At 46.6% G+C, this 14,765-nt stretch overlaps 1 protein-coding gene across 1 annotated transcript in view; it reads right to left on the reverse strand.

Annotated features, from left to right (window-relative positions):
• Positions 1-3,927: 3,927 nt before the first annotated feature.
• The window catches only part of Adam12 (ADAM metallopeptidase domain 12), a 256,510-nt gene continuing 245,672 nt past the window's right edge, over positions 3,928-14,765 (reverse strand). Inside the window, exons 21-22 of the mRNA XM_055608905.1 lie at positions 6,314-6,444; positions 3,928-3,982 (exon numbers count right to left, since the gene is read on the reverse strand). Of these exons, the coding sequence (XP_055464880.1) occupies positions 3,928-3,982; positions 6,314-6,444 (186 nt within the window). The remainder of the gene's footprint in view (positions 3,983-6,313; positions 6,445-14,765) is intronic.

Consider the following 14,765-nt stretch of genomic DNA (forward strand, 5'->3'; position numbering starts at 1 on the left):
TGTATGTATGTATGTATGTATGTATGTATGTATGTATGTATGTATGTATGTTTGTATGTTCTCCACAAAAGGCACAGAAATGATACATTCATATGTGTGCAAATGTCTCCTGCAAGGGTCCCCACTGCCCAGTGGTTGTGAGCATGGGGCTCACATATCTGGGAGCATTACTTACTTCATTAGAGTTTAAAAGCAACAGATGCCAGTGGGAAATTCAGGTTGCATCAAAAGCATTTTGTAGTCAGTGCTAACTTGATTTTCTATGGCCAACCTCACCTTCTAATTAGAGCAAGGCATCCGGAAGGAGGTCTGTGGTTGAGATGCTGTGGCAAAGGTTCAAGGCTGGCGCGTGCTGGAGGTTGCTATGTGCCGTGGCCCTGGAGGAGGTTGGATTGCACTGTCTAGGTGACCTGTGAAGGGTGCCCACACCCTGTAGCGGCTACCACTTTGGCTTGAACTAGTGCTACAGGTGGAGACCTGACCCCCTCGGATAAGAGAGGTTTTGGCATGGGCTCTGGCCAGAGTAAGGCACTTAGGATTGGCAGGAGAGAAAGGCAAGCACGTGCCTGTGTTTTCCTGTGTACATGGCATGATGGAGGTGCTGCCAAGTCATGTGAAGGAAGTAGGAGAGGAGGGATAGCTCCTGGTCTGAGTAAGAAAGAGAAAAAAATTGCCTTGGTAGTATCCTTTCCCATTCGCCATGTGCTCAAAAAACCTAGCTCTTGGTTCCGGGGGTTTCTGGGACTTTTGATGTCTCTTTAGTCTAGATCATTTGCGTATGGCTGAGGCCATCTGAGAACTGTGGGGGAGGATCTGTAGACAAAGTGTGCCCTGGCTGGGGTCTGATGTAAGAGAATTAAAACATGAAGGGAAAAAAGCTGCAAGTGGCCAGGCGCCCTGCTGCCCAGCCGCTGCCCTCCCAGTTGTCAGGGTGTCGCTGGCTCAGAGTGCTCAGTAAACATCTGCTGAGAGGTAGGAGAATGCTGAGGCCTCACTGGCCCAGCTCCAGCCTCTCTGTAGCACCATGGGGATCACAGGCTCCTAAGAACATTGAAACACGGATCAGGGTTTGGCAGTTGTTAGAGAATGCATTGATGGGTTGTACTGATTTGTTGGAGAACAATGACCCATAGCTTCAGCCTGAGAATGCTTAATAAAGTTAAGAAGGCACAAAAATGTCTCCTTGGAGACCAGTCAGGAGTATTTCTTCCCGTAGAATTTAATTTGTTGCTTGTGTGGTTTCTGTGATGTCATCCCACATGTGTAAGCTGGAAACACACAGAGCGCAAACTCGGCATGCATGTTTTGAAGTAGAAAACTGCATTGTTGCTCTCTGATTCCATGTGCTGGGAAGACAGACTCAGGAATATTGTAGGAGACCAGCTTTTAAGTGGAATGCCTGCAAGGTTTGCCTTCCGCTTCCTGTGAAGCGTGGTCACATAACCTGTAGCTACTCCTTGATGCAGGAAGGAATGAGAACATCCAGCCATGCCTCGTGTCTAGGCACTTGACCACCCTACTAGACTTTCTCAGACAAGTCTGACAAGACTCAACCAACTCTGTTCGTGCCTATAGTGCATTTAAACATAAGACTGACAGAAATTGAACTGTATTAATTTTTGGTTTCTGTACTTTGAAGGATATAGAAAGAGAGAGAAAAACTACCCACTATCAAAAAACCTCAATGCTGGTTACTGGTTCTTAGTTTTGTTAAAATTGAAGTTATTGTTAAATATGCTTTCTTTGATGACTACTGTGTCTTAGATGTGGTCCTTTAAAAACACTACCTGTCCTGTAAGGGAATATCAGGATTAAACATGTTCTTATTTGGAAATGGGTGCATGGCTCTGTAAAAACAGTCAGCACTGCCCAGCTGGCACTGATACCCACGTGGTCACTGCAGTGATGGCAGAAGATGATGGCTTCAACTTCCTTTAGACCAAACTGTCCCTGGTCCTCTAAAACCAAAGTACAGAAATAATAGGAGAAATATGGGTTCATAGCTTCCTTCTCACTCCCGCCACCCAGGGGTTCATGTACTCCAGGCCAGGCTTTGAGTGTCTTGCAAGACCACACTCACACAGTTCTGTAAGTCTTTCCAGTTATGTGTGTTTAATACAGCTACCCAATGGACATCAGTTACAAAAATTCTGTGTGAGTCTCAGCAGCAGCCATATTGTCACTGTGCCATGAAAAGAGGCATGCTATGAGTTCTTTTATGCGTCTGTGATATAGATTTATTTATCCACAGTCATGAAGACCATGCTCCCCAACACTGAATCCAGTTTTGAATTCTAGAAAGCAAGCCAAATTCCAAGGCTGTGTTTTCCCTTCTGCTTCAAGATACAGGTCAGCCCTTGATGTGACCCTTCCAATGAAGCCTTGAGCCTAAAACACTCAGACAAGTTTCAGAACCGCTCTCAGTTACCTTCTGATGTGAAAGCTTGCCATCCCCCTTGCCAGGAGGCAGTGAAGGCCTCTGGCATTTTGCCTTACATGATTTTTTTTTCCATGCCAGTGGGTTGAGGCATCTTAAAGATCTGCTTCTAAAGGTGGCTTCCCAGTCAGACATTGAAAGAGTACAAGGTGGAAGGGCTGCCTGGCTGAGTCTGCCTTTTGTAAGCTTCAGCATTAGGGAACTGATCTTGTCATCAGAGGTGGCATTAACAGGTATGTTTCAAGTGTGGGAAAGACTGAGTCTCTACATTGAAGAAAACAGGAGGCCCTGAAGAGGACAGATGGGTAACTTTGGGTTCTTTGTCCAATGGCTACTAATAAGGATAGCAGACATAGGCTGTACAATGAGAATCGCATTCCATGTGGTTATAGCTTTTGCAAACATATGGATTCTGCCTAATTTTTAATAAGTTGAGCCTTGCAGGGAGATTTTTATCTCCAGAGTTGATCGACTAGATCTGGTTACCAGTTCACATCTGAAAATGGTTATGGTCCCCTAGAAAGCCTCCTCTATCTGTCAGCACACAGGGTCATTGTATTACAGTCAAGAAGACAATGTGGTAATTTGCTTAGCTCTAAACGGGGAAGGAGACAGAGGGCTGCAGTGCCCGGGCAGTGGCTCTCTTGTAGAAACACCACTGTTCCCAATGTAAACAATGTGCCCATGCCAGCACTCTGTGAACGGCAGCCAGGGAGATGCTCCTCCCACCTCTGGAAGCAGCACCACAGACTTCTTTGCTCTCCAAAGGTGCTCATGGCTGCCCAGCTCAAGGTCAGATGTCTGTTTGGACTAGGGTTCCAATCTCTGTCCTGGTGTGGCCACACCCCAACCTTCTGGTCTGTACTCCAGGTTCTCTCCAAAGCTGCTGGCCAGCAACCAGATCCTACCTTTGTCTGAGAGCTTCAGGGTGCAGGGCCTGAAGGCCTGTCAGCATGCAGGGGCCCAAGACCTTCCCGAAGGCCCTGGTTACAACCCAAGATAGGGATTCCAAAAATAAAAATAAAAACAGAACAACCCATTCCAGGTTCCACCTGGGGTCTCCTGAGCTGTGTGTCTGGTACCATAACACAGCCTTGGGGAGTTGGGGAGCTATTTTCCAATAAGGCCTCAAACAGAAAGTAAACATCTCATCTTGGATCCCATCAAGCAGGATATTTCAAGTCCACCGAAAACCAAAAGCACAAGGAGCCTTTCTTCCGTAGAAAAGCCCGGGATGGTACACATGCCTGCTACGGCGCCCTGCGCAGTAATAGACACTGCATAATTTAATAACTTACAAGTACCTGAGCAAGTGCGCAAAGCACCACAGCACAGCACCGAGGGCAGTAGCTCACAGGTCTGGGAGAAATGGTGTCTTAAACACTGTAAAGACTCTAAAAGTCGGTACAAGAAAAGAAAATCACTCCGGTGGAGCCGAAGATAGTGCAAACTTGTGTCTTCACTGCTGAGGACCGGTCCGGACTGGCTTCTCACTTGACGTAGGCATTGTGGGAGGGTCTGGGTACTTGATGCTTAGAGGCAGGTCTGAACCAAGAGCAAGCCAGGGAGGGGAAAACAAAACTGCAGTTAGATTCACAGAAGACATGGACAGAAGAGCTTGGAAGAAGCATGCGCCCGCATACTGGTGAATGTCCCAGGTTAGAGCCCACTGACCCTGACCTGAGGTTGAAGGCCAGGATAGCTTTTTGGGGGGGCAAGGGAGGGGGTTGCTGATCATATCAAGGACTCACTGAAGAACTCCCACCCCTCTCTGCAGCTGTGCCTCCTATCCATGAGTTGAATCTAGAAGAGCCTTTTAACCTTTCAACAGAAAAAATGGGTATGAATCGCTCTGGTAATTCTCAGGCTTTCTTTTTAGATTTATTTATCTGAATGTCTGTGCATGTGAGGGCAGGTGGAGTGGAGGCCAGAAGTAGGCACCTCTGGCACCCCCCCCCCCCCCCGAGCTAGTTACAAGTAGCTTTTGAGTCACCCAGTGTGAGGGCTGGAAACTGAACTCTGGTCCTCTGGAGAACAGTGCTCTTAACTATTGAGCCATGTCTCCAGTCTGACATTCTATGTTTCTAGCAGCCACATGATGTGGTAAACTCAGCTTTATTGCTAAATTTCATTTTACTGTTATCAACATCTCAATGTGCAATCGGCATAAAGTGCTGAATTGACAGGGGCAGGATTAAGTGTTAAATCTGGCACATGTTTACACTTTTGTATGTTTCAATCTTATTTTTAACCAGCTTCAACATGCCTAGTGGCCACTGGATCACAGTTCACAGCTCCAGAGATGGGGAGCCAGGCTGCCTTCAGCAGAGGTTAGACAGGGTGCCAACTGGGGCATTATGGAAAGGAGTGTTCCCTAACCCACTCCATCATGTCCATGTAGGGCTTTTATCTAGGAGACTATCAAAAGTAACTCAAATGCTATGCAAATGTTTTCTGCATTTCCACAGTGGTGAACTAGACTGTTCTCTTAGCCCTTTGACCAGTATTATCTCTGAGATTTATGAGGCAGTCATTTCTTTCCTAGGCCAACATTCTTCCCAAGAGCCATAATGAATCACTGACGTGTGTCTTCCCCTGCAGAGATAGGAGTTACTGAACATGCTGTCTGGCCAACAGTCAGAACCCTTGGTTTTCTGGTGCTCAAGAGAGCTCACGTCCTGCTAAAGGGCATGCGAGTCAGAAGAGCGGGCTGCGGGTTTAAAAGTCTGCTAGCCAGGCATGGTAGCTCACGCCTATAATCCCAATGCAAAAGAGGGTGAAGGACCAGGGGGGGTCAGGTCAGCCCAGGCTACTGGGGAGACCAAGGCTGGGGGTATGTGTCACTTGCCTAGCATGTTCTTGCTAGAACTGAGAAAAACAAAGGGAATGAATTCCCTGCAAAAGAGGTGGAGCTGCAGCACTGACTGAAGTTCTCGTTGTCGGTGCTCCCAGCAGCACCAGCAGGTGTGGAAGGTGGGAGAGTGCCCGACATGCCACGGATTTCACCACGGACATGCATGTGAGCAACCTCAGCAGCAGTCTTGGAGCAATTTTTTTTGAGTATTTATTATCCTTGTTTTAAGTGCAACTTGGTATACACCTTAATATCTAATGTTGGCTAGGTTGCAAAGGCACGAGCTAGCTTCAGTACAGCTGTGGGTAACCTCTCCCCATGTAAGTGGATTTGGGGCTACATCAGCCTCATTCCCTGTGGGAGAGGGTGGAGATGACCATAGCCAGAGACAACTCAGCTGTGGGGAAGGCCCTAGGGCTGCATCTATGGAGCAGCTGCTGAGCTCTCATCTCTCCATAATCTCCCAACCCGAGCCGGAGTCTCAGCTGCTGGACTAGGCAAAGCAGGTCTTAGAGGATGGTGGCGGTCCAACCTTCATACAGACAATATCTGCTTTCGTGCTGTAGGAGACCAGGCTGTGCCCTTGTCAGCAGCTCAGCTGTCCTGCGTCATCTTGCCATGATCTCTCAGGTGAGTGAGCCATTGCTGAAAGCCCTGGAGTGATGTGCACAGCTGTAGTTTGCAGCTACTGCTTCCTGGTTATTTTCACACTTATCTAAATTCTTTTTTTTTTTAAGATTTATTTATTATTTATACAGCATTCTGCCTGCATACCAGAAAAGGGCACCAGATCTTACTCTAGATGGTTATAAGCCACTATGTGGTTGCTGGGAATTGAACTCAGGACCTTTGGAAGAACAACTAGTGTTGTAAACCTCTGAGCCATCTCTCCAGCCCCTATTTTCACACTTATCTCCTATCATTCTCATGTTGGGGTCAGGTAGGAAGCATGGCTTTACATCTGATAACCTGCATACCAGTGTGGTTAGTTCCGTTACCCTATACCATTAGAGGACACCTACCTGATGGGGGCTGGGCGGTGCCCAGGCTCCTGTTGCCCTGGGGTCCTCACCAAGGCACCAGTGAGGCGAGAAGTCCTGCTCAATGGATCAGCAGGCAGAGGCTTCTGAGGAGGGCTGGGCTTGCGGGTGCCCTGCAACAGACAACAGAGCACGTGTGACTCTTCAGCTCTGTGGCGGGAACTGGATCCCGGGACCCAGCAAACTTCTGGAAGGCGGTGCACATTACTCTATAGCCCTGGCTTCAACTTGGATGTACAGCTCTCCTACAATACAAGGTAGGGACTGTCTTTAGCCTCCTTGTGGAATTTTATGTAACACTTAAAGAATCGCACAGGTACACTCAAATGTGGTCACCTGACCCCACAGGTCTTAGGAGTCCAGTGGATAGTAGGGTTCTCTCCCAGTGTCCCATGAACCTACATGGCTTCAGACCCTCTCCAGTTTATAAATGACTGGCACAACTGTGGATGCACAGGATCCACAAGACAGCCGTCCTCCTTCCGGTGTAAAGATCCCAAAAGATAGTTGGGTCTCTTTGTAGAACGTGCTGTAGATCTTCCACCTGAACGCTTGTTAGCGCTTGTGAGAAGGGGTCAGGCAGTGGCTTGCAGGACAGGTAAGGATCTCTAAGGACGCTAAGGTGTGATGTGCCACTGGCCATGGAGTGAAAGTGAGAATTCAGGGGTATTCTATATTGACTTACACCCAAAGGCCACTGTGGAACGCACACAAGTCTACGTCCGTGGAAAAGGGAGGAGTCGATCTTAAATAAAAGAACATCTGAGATGTTCTCAGAACATAGATAATTATGCCAGCAGTTACTCATGTGCCATATTTAAATGCTTAGCTCCCCCACCCCCCAGGATGGGATGTCCTGTCATTAGATGAACTGATTCACTTTCATGACTAGGCATGGTCGGGCACCCCTGTAGTCCCAGCCATTGAGGTTACACAAGCAAAACACATCTGAAAAGTCACACAAGACCTACACTGTCTTAGGACTCGGCAGCCCCTATGTCCAGTAGCACCCAAACATTTCTTCAAGCACTTGTGATGTTTTCACAGCGCTTGTACTAAAACCACCTCAGAGGATGCAATACCAGAGTCACTGTCCAACAGCTTCCTGTGTAGCCAAGGGGCCACTTCCGTAAGTCGGTAAACCACAGCTGCGTGGGAGATGTGCCAAGAATGAACAGTAGACAGCCTGGGCTCAGAGCGAGCCCACTGAACAGGGGGCAGACCTACAGGTGACATGTCTGCATCAGATTTCATCAGAGGAAACACAAGGCTCTAGAATAGAGACCAACACCTTAGGTAGGAGTAAAGACCACGCTGGCTGTGCACACTCTGGTCCTGAGCTTTTGCGCTTGTGAGCATGTGCAGAGATGACAGTAGTGCACCCCTCCCCCCACCACCAGGGAGGTGGTGACACCTCCTGACACCGAAAAGGTCTTAGCCTAGGGGCTGGCATGCACTCACCTATGAACAAGAGCTGCTGCTGTTGGACAGTTGTGATTGACAGTGATTTCACCCTAGCAGCAAAGCCCTGGATAATGAAGGCCACACACAAATCAAGCTGTATTTCCCATCAGAGAACAGAAAACTCTGGGCACAATGTCTACGTGTAATGTAAAAATAAAGCACACACTCAACATGAGGAGACTCAGATTATGTGATCATTCCTTACAAAACAATACTAATTTTGCTGCTAAATAGGACTTAGCATCCAGTCCCTGCAGTAAAGATAACACCAGAGTTTTATTGCTGTGCGGAAGGAAAGGTGAAGTCTGTTACAGTCTGTCTTAATATGTTTGGATTTATCATGGCAACTCGGAAGATAATTACAGCTTGCCTGAGATATTTCCAATTTATGCCCATAGTCTTGTTATTCATCACATTCTCTCAGATGGCTCTCAGCTTTGAGGACAAATGTTATGTTCATTTCAGTGATAAAACTCCAAACATCCAAGATGCTTATGGAAAGCCCTCAACCCCAAGGACAGCAACGGTGCTCCTCTGTCCTCTGTTGCCATGGACAGGACATGGTATAGATAGTTGCATATGAGGTGTGGGCTTGGCAAAATGTATCTTCCTCTATAGGAGCTAACAAAGGACTCCAGGAGGCTCATGCCAGCACACTTTTCTGTAGTCTGTATTTTTAACAAATTCAGACATTGTTTCTTTTCCCTCAGGTCCTGGAGGAAAGTCCTACTCTATCATGTGGGGTCCCAGACTTTTGCTTTCCCTCTGTGTTCCAGCAACAGTAATACAGTCCAGAATTGCAGTGTTCTCTTCCTCCCTTCCTCTTTCCCTCCTTCCTCTCCTCTCTCTCAGGTTTTAAAACAAACATGCCAAAATAAAGAATGTAACCCTGTTGACCATCACCCTTTTATCAGCTTGCACATCATCTACAGCAGCAAACATGTCTGGCTATCCCAGGGTTCTGGGCAGGATGACTGGAGGCTGTCACAGGAAGCCAGAGCTGCCACTGAGGTCCTAGGCTGACATTATTAGGATGTTTCACTGTAATAAGTGAGTCAGTCTCTGGCTAAAAATTGCTGCTGTTATGACCAGACAAGAGTGTAACTGTTACCATCAGGGTGATGTAGGCAGCATGCTCAAAGCTGACACATTAGTGGGTCTTCTATAGCCAGAGACATGCCAGGGAGGGCCACTGTGGCCTTCCTTTCTCCAACAATTTTTTCTTCAACAAAAATACTTCCATTAAAAAAAAAATCGGATAGCTGTAAGGGAAGTAAAATGTTGAATCAAAACACAGCGCAAGGGGAAAAAAAGGGGAGACTGACGCTGGAGGTATCTGTCCACTTAAGAAAACTTGGATCTTGTTATGGAAACCTGAGTCCTGCTTTGATTCTTGTCTACAGTGAGTGACCCAGAAATCAAAAGTCAGGACCTTTGGGGGAAGCCATATACTCTGGCTTAATGGGATGACATTTTCTTTCCAACCTTTCTACAGCAAAACTCTGATGCTCTGCGAAAGGAGGCAACAGGTTAAGAATCATCTAGACAAAGATGCACACTGTTATCGACAGACAGTGGCTTGCAAGGAGTGTTCCCTTGGTGTTATGTAGACCATGCTAGGAAAGTGTTTACTTCAGTGTGTGTTCTGCAGCGAGAGGATGACTGGATACTCCTCCATGTGTTCTGGACTGCTTTATAGATGCATCATTCAAAGAAACTTGCTTCCAAGGAAGGAAGCCTAGTGACAGAGGTGGACCACAGTGCTGCATAACCCTTTATGCCTCTGAAAGTTTCATCACAGGAATACGCATGACCTATTACAGATGCAAAGGCTGAGATGCTGGGCACAGTTGTGCATGTGAAATATCCATTTCCACAGCAACAGAAATGAGTGGAAAACACTTCCCTGCATTCTGCAATCACTTGGACCATTCCCCTGGGAGTGGGTATTCCCTGAAGGGATTTCCCTCCAGAGTGAGCCATGGAGATATCTACCACAGTACCCACCTCTAAAGACAGTCATATGACCCATTAGTGTGTGACATGAAACCAAGGACAGTAGTCTGTCTCAAGTTTACTGGACAGCTGGCTAGGAGAGGTCAGCTTTAGTCTAAGACCTCTGTATACCCCATCTTAGATCTACAGAGGAAACACATTCAGGTTTTTGTTATTCTGTGATTCCTTGAGTGGGACAGCCAGCAGGGAACAATCAACTTATGATAAGACCAGTTGCCTAACATCCAGACTTAGATTAGCTTATTTGTTACACACCCACTGCATTCACTAGACTAGACTTTGGTGTGTCCAAGAGGAACAGCCCACAGGACCTTCTGAATGGAATAGCCCAAGTGTCGAGGAGCTGCAGTCAGTGACAAGGGAGATTCACAGAGGACCGTGGAAAAAGGAGGGAAGAGGCGTCACTGCAGTAGGATCTTGGGCATAAGGGAAAGACCTGGAAAATCAGGGGCAGGTCCACAAAGACACCAATTAGCTCTCTTCCCCACCATCAGCCTATGGTTTGCCCAGGGAATGAAGGCTGCTACAAAGATGCCTTCCTTTCTATCGCATCTTCCCTCCTGGGGCATATTGACAAATGGATTTCCCTTTCAAATACATACCAGCATTTCTGATGTGCAAGGACCTAAGTCATCAGATTGCTAGACTACAAATCTCAGCTGACCACACTATTCAGAAGGGATGTATCTATCAGGTCTAAGCTGAATTTACTGCTTGGTACAATTGGAGGGATGAGCTGAACATCTGGGTGAGTTGGCCATTACCTGCTTATCCTAAAACCAGGTTTTAAATTAATTGTCTAGGACATCATTTATATTATGCAAAAGTATTTATGACAATTGGCTGTTGCTTCCCCATAACAGCCCCAGAGAGTCACTCATCTCCCTGGTTGGAGTGGGTAGGTAATGTGGGTCTCTGAGCTGTTCTACTGCTCTCTCTACTGCTACTTAAGCAAAGCTCCATGCTTCTGCCTTTTCCTGGAAGAGCCTGTCCCAGACTGGCTGGTCTTGTTTTACAAATATTTTAGGCTATATCTGATATAGATTCAGGCTAGTGTTCAGAAGTGTGTGTTGGCCAAAACATGGCTGAAAATCTACCTTCCACAGAAGTGCCCTTCCTTAAAGGTGCTGTGGTACTTGCTGCTCTGCCTATGTTGCTAACAGTGGCTTGTCTTGTAAAGACAAGGATCGCCCGTGGCTCCATTGTGTTACAAAAGACTGATGCATGCCTTCTGGACCACATAGAGGCTGTACACAGTGCCAATGAACAGAAGAGCTGGAAAACACAGACATGGAAGATTACGGGGGCAGCTAACTGGCTGCTCTGACTATGGTAACTATGACAGTTTCCTCTGCAAGTTCTCTTATTTTCCTCTCCCCATTTTTCTTTTCTCCCCTTTCCTTCTCTTTCCTTCCTTTCCTCTCACGTGTGTGTGTGTGTGTGTGTGTGTGTGTGTGTGTGTGTGTGTAACTGATTCTATCACTATGTAGCTCTGACTATCCTAGAACTCAGTATGTAGACCAGGCTGGCCTCAAACTCACAGAGATCCACCCACCTCTGCCTCCTGAGTGCTGGGATTAAAGGTGAGAGTCACTGTATACAGCAGTCCTTGAACTTTTGATCTTCCTGCCTCTAACCTCCTGGGGGCTGGCCTTATAGGCTTATACCACCATGTCATCTTTCTGTGAACCCAGGGCTTCATGCATGCTAGGTAAATACTCCACTAACCAAGCCAAATTCCTAGTCTCTGAAACCCCCGTCTTAACTCAGCAGGTGAAGAATGTGGGTTTGAGCCCTTGATTCTCCTTTCTCTGCCTCTTTGTTTGTGGAACATGCAGCCTTATTGTGCCTGTCTCCTCCATGTACTGGAGCTCAGGGTGTCAACTTCTCTCAGCTCACAGGGCTAGAACCACCTGCCAAGCCCTCAGCTCTGTAGTCTCTGCCGTCCACTCCATGATCAATACGTCTTTGTTTGGATGATTTTACAACCCCCAAACAGACAAACACAGGCTCCTTGTAACAAACCAACATGCACACATGAGTGTACACACACACACACATACACACACACACACACACACACACACACACACACCGTTTGGTGATAAATATAACGATGGAAGTGAATCCTGCCATTGCTGTTTGGCGGAAATTTTCACGGTGTAGATACATGGTGCACAAACCAGGAATGATAATTCTCTTGGACCTAGCAGCATTTTCAAGAAAGGACCTTGATGCAGTCAGAATCAGTCTTCCCCGGTGATGGGCTCAGTTTTTAAAAGTCTCTGTTTCTCGAATGCGGCTGGAACCATAATCTCAGTTCCGTTCTGTACCTCACTGAGATTTTACTTCCTGGCGTTTCCCAGGAAACTCAGGTGTTTAAAGAAAAATGAACCCTTAAATTGAGTGTGCCCACACATCGGCAGGCATCAACCAAATGCCATTTTATGGCACAGATGTTTAGCAAAGCAAATGGGTGAGTGCTGGGCCAGGGGCACGCAGGTGAGGCTCTTATTAGGCAAATGGCCACTGATGAGCTGAAGGCAACACTCAAATCATTTCGGGACCTGAGCACACCAGGTCTGCCAGTGGAAAATCTCATGTAGACCTGCCATGTCTCCTCGAGATACAATTTTCTGTAAGCTGAGAAATGTATTTCTTTTCTGGGACACTGAGTGCGTTTTTGTTTAAACTGTGACTCAACCCAATATTGAGAATCAACTGAACAATGGATTTCAGCTGGGGTGTCCTGGGAGCCCAGGTATCCTCCCAGCCATGGGCCTTGTCTTTGCTCTCCTTCCTCCAGAGTGACACTAGGCACACTGTAAGGTTAGGGAGAGGGCTCAGTGGATAAAGTGCTTCACTCAGATGTGAGGAACCTGACTTTTAATTCCTAGAACTCATAAAAATCCTGATGTGGTGGTGTACATCTGAAATCGTAGCACCCCTGTGAAAAGATGGAGACAGAGACTCTCCCTACTGTCAAAAACCACAGGCCATGCCTCAGCAATGTGGAAGGAGAACTAACTTCCTGTAGGTTGTCCTCTGATTGCCACACATGTGCGCACAGCATGCGCAAGCAGGTACAACACAAGGACTGAGCACAGGATGAGAAGCCCGCTTTCTAAGAGGCACATTTTGTACAAGAGAATGAATTGAGTTTATGGAGGATGGAATGTTTTCTAGAAGAACAATGCTTACCCTTTAAAGGCAAGGTTAGCCAACATAACCCCTGTGATGTTCCCCTATCCCTGGAGTATTTGTGTAATAATGCTCCCCCATCCTTGGAGTGTGTCTGTGATAAATTTGGACAGGGTTAGCCATGGAGGCACATCTGTGTCATGCCATGTGGGAATGGTACCCAGGGAACCAGTGGATTCAATTCTTGCTGCCAAGGAAGAGTTACCTCTAGATACAATACTTCCCACCCCTGCATGGAATGGATCCCAGGTCTCTGTGTGATGAGATGGAAACATGCAGTTAGTGCTGTCCCTTGTCTCTGAAAGGCTCCATGCAGAGACAGCTCAGGGTGAGAATGTGGAGTTTTCAGTGACTGGTGGTTAAAAGGGGATCTTCTCTCACTTCCACAAAACATAAGGCTTTGTTTGGGGTGGCTGCTTTGAAGGAGCCATTTCAGTGAGCACTGATAACTGGGGGAGAAAACTGTTGTGCATAACTCCTCTTGGGTCACGTGGCCCGTTTGTCCCAGTTTGGCACTGTACAGAGGTGGCACTGCTGAAAGAGAGGACTAGGAAGCCTCGGTATGAGGGAATTTACTGGGTGGATGTTTACTGCTCTGGGAGTACCCAGAGTATGAATGCAAGGCACTGAGTGTTGGTGCATATCTTGGGGTTCAAAGCTCCTGTCAGAATCTCAAGTTCACAACCCAGGCATGTTTAGGATGTTTACCCTACAGCAAGGTAAACTAAGACATGCTAGAAAAAACAAATGGGAGAGAGAACTTTCAGCTGTCCACAAAACCAACAGAAGACACCATACAGTGTTCCTAACTGGTAGTGAGTAAGAGAGAGTGTTGTGGGTATGCAAAGAATGAGAAAGTCACAAAAGAAAAGACACACTAGAGATTTCTGAAATGCCAGAAATCAAGATAGAATAAAGGACAGAAATTCCTTAAAACACACACACACACACACACACACACTACTACATCATAAAAGACGACTCTACCCTACTGTTATATAAAAGAAGGAGTCCGGGACAGCACACCAGACATTTCACAGAGCACACTCCTAAAACAGTGCGATGGAGCTGGGATGAGCTCAGGATGGCCAGTTCTGGACTTCTTGTGCAGTAACAGGTTTATAGCCAGAAACTGGCCATTATAAATCAGCTAAAAGTGAAGCCCTTTCCCCCTCTGTATAAAGCTTCTAGATATAAAGTAGCTTGAGTGCTATCAGCAGTAACAGAAATACAAAAGGAAATGAAGTTGTGACAAGATGGAATATGCAATAGTTTACCTTATTCCTCTTGGTACTTGCAACTGAGAGAGAACTGAAAATTAGAAGAAGGAAGACTACCGGGTGAACTCTAGACTCAAGGAATTACGCAGTGGTGGGTTCTTCTGTGTGCACATGGTACATGGCAGAGCCCCATCCAAGATGTGTAAAAGGAGCGATGAGAAAGTAGACTAAGTACACTCTGGAAATAACTAAATGGCACCAAAGAAAGCCTCTTCTCTTTATAATAATCCTGGGAAGAGGGTTGTTCAGCAAATATTTGACCATATATGATTTTTTTTTTATATCTCGACCACAAAGAAAGCCACCCCTCCCTAAAATAATTGGTCACAGTACTTTTCTGGAGCAGAGACTGTGGAAATAACTCTTGGTGGATTTCTTATCACTGCACAATCCAGACAAAAGGGAAGGAGTCCTTCCCACAAAATAGCATCCTAAAATTCTATACCCAGGGGGGGCTGGAGAGATGGTTCAGA

This window comes from Psammomys obesus, unplaced genomic scaffold (assembly GCF_907164565.1).
Source record: "Psammomys obesus unplaced genomic scaffold, mPsaObe1.curated_primary_1811, whole genome shotgun sequence".
NCBI classification, from domain to species: domain Eukaryota; kingdom Metazoa; phylum Chordata; class Mammalia; order Rodentia; family Muridae; genus Psammomys; species Psammomys obesus.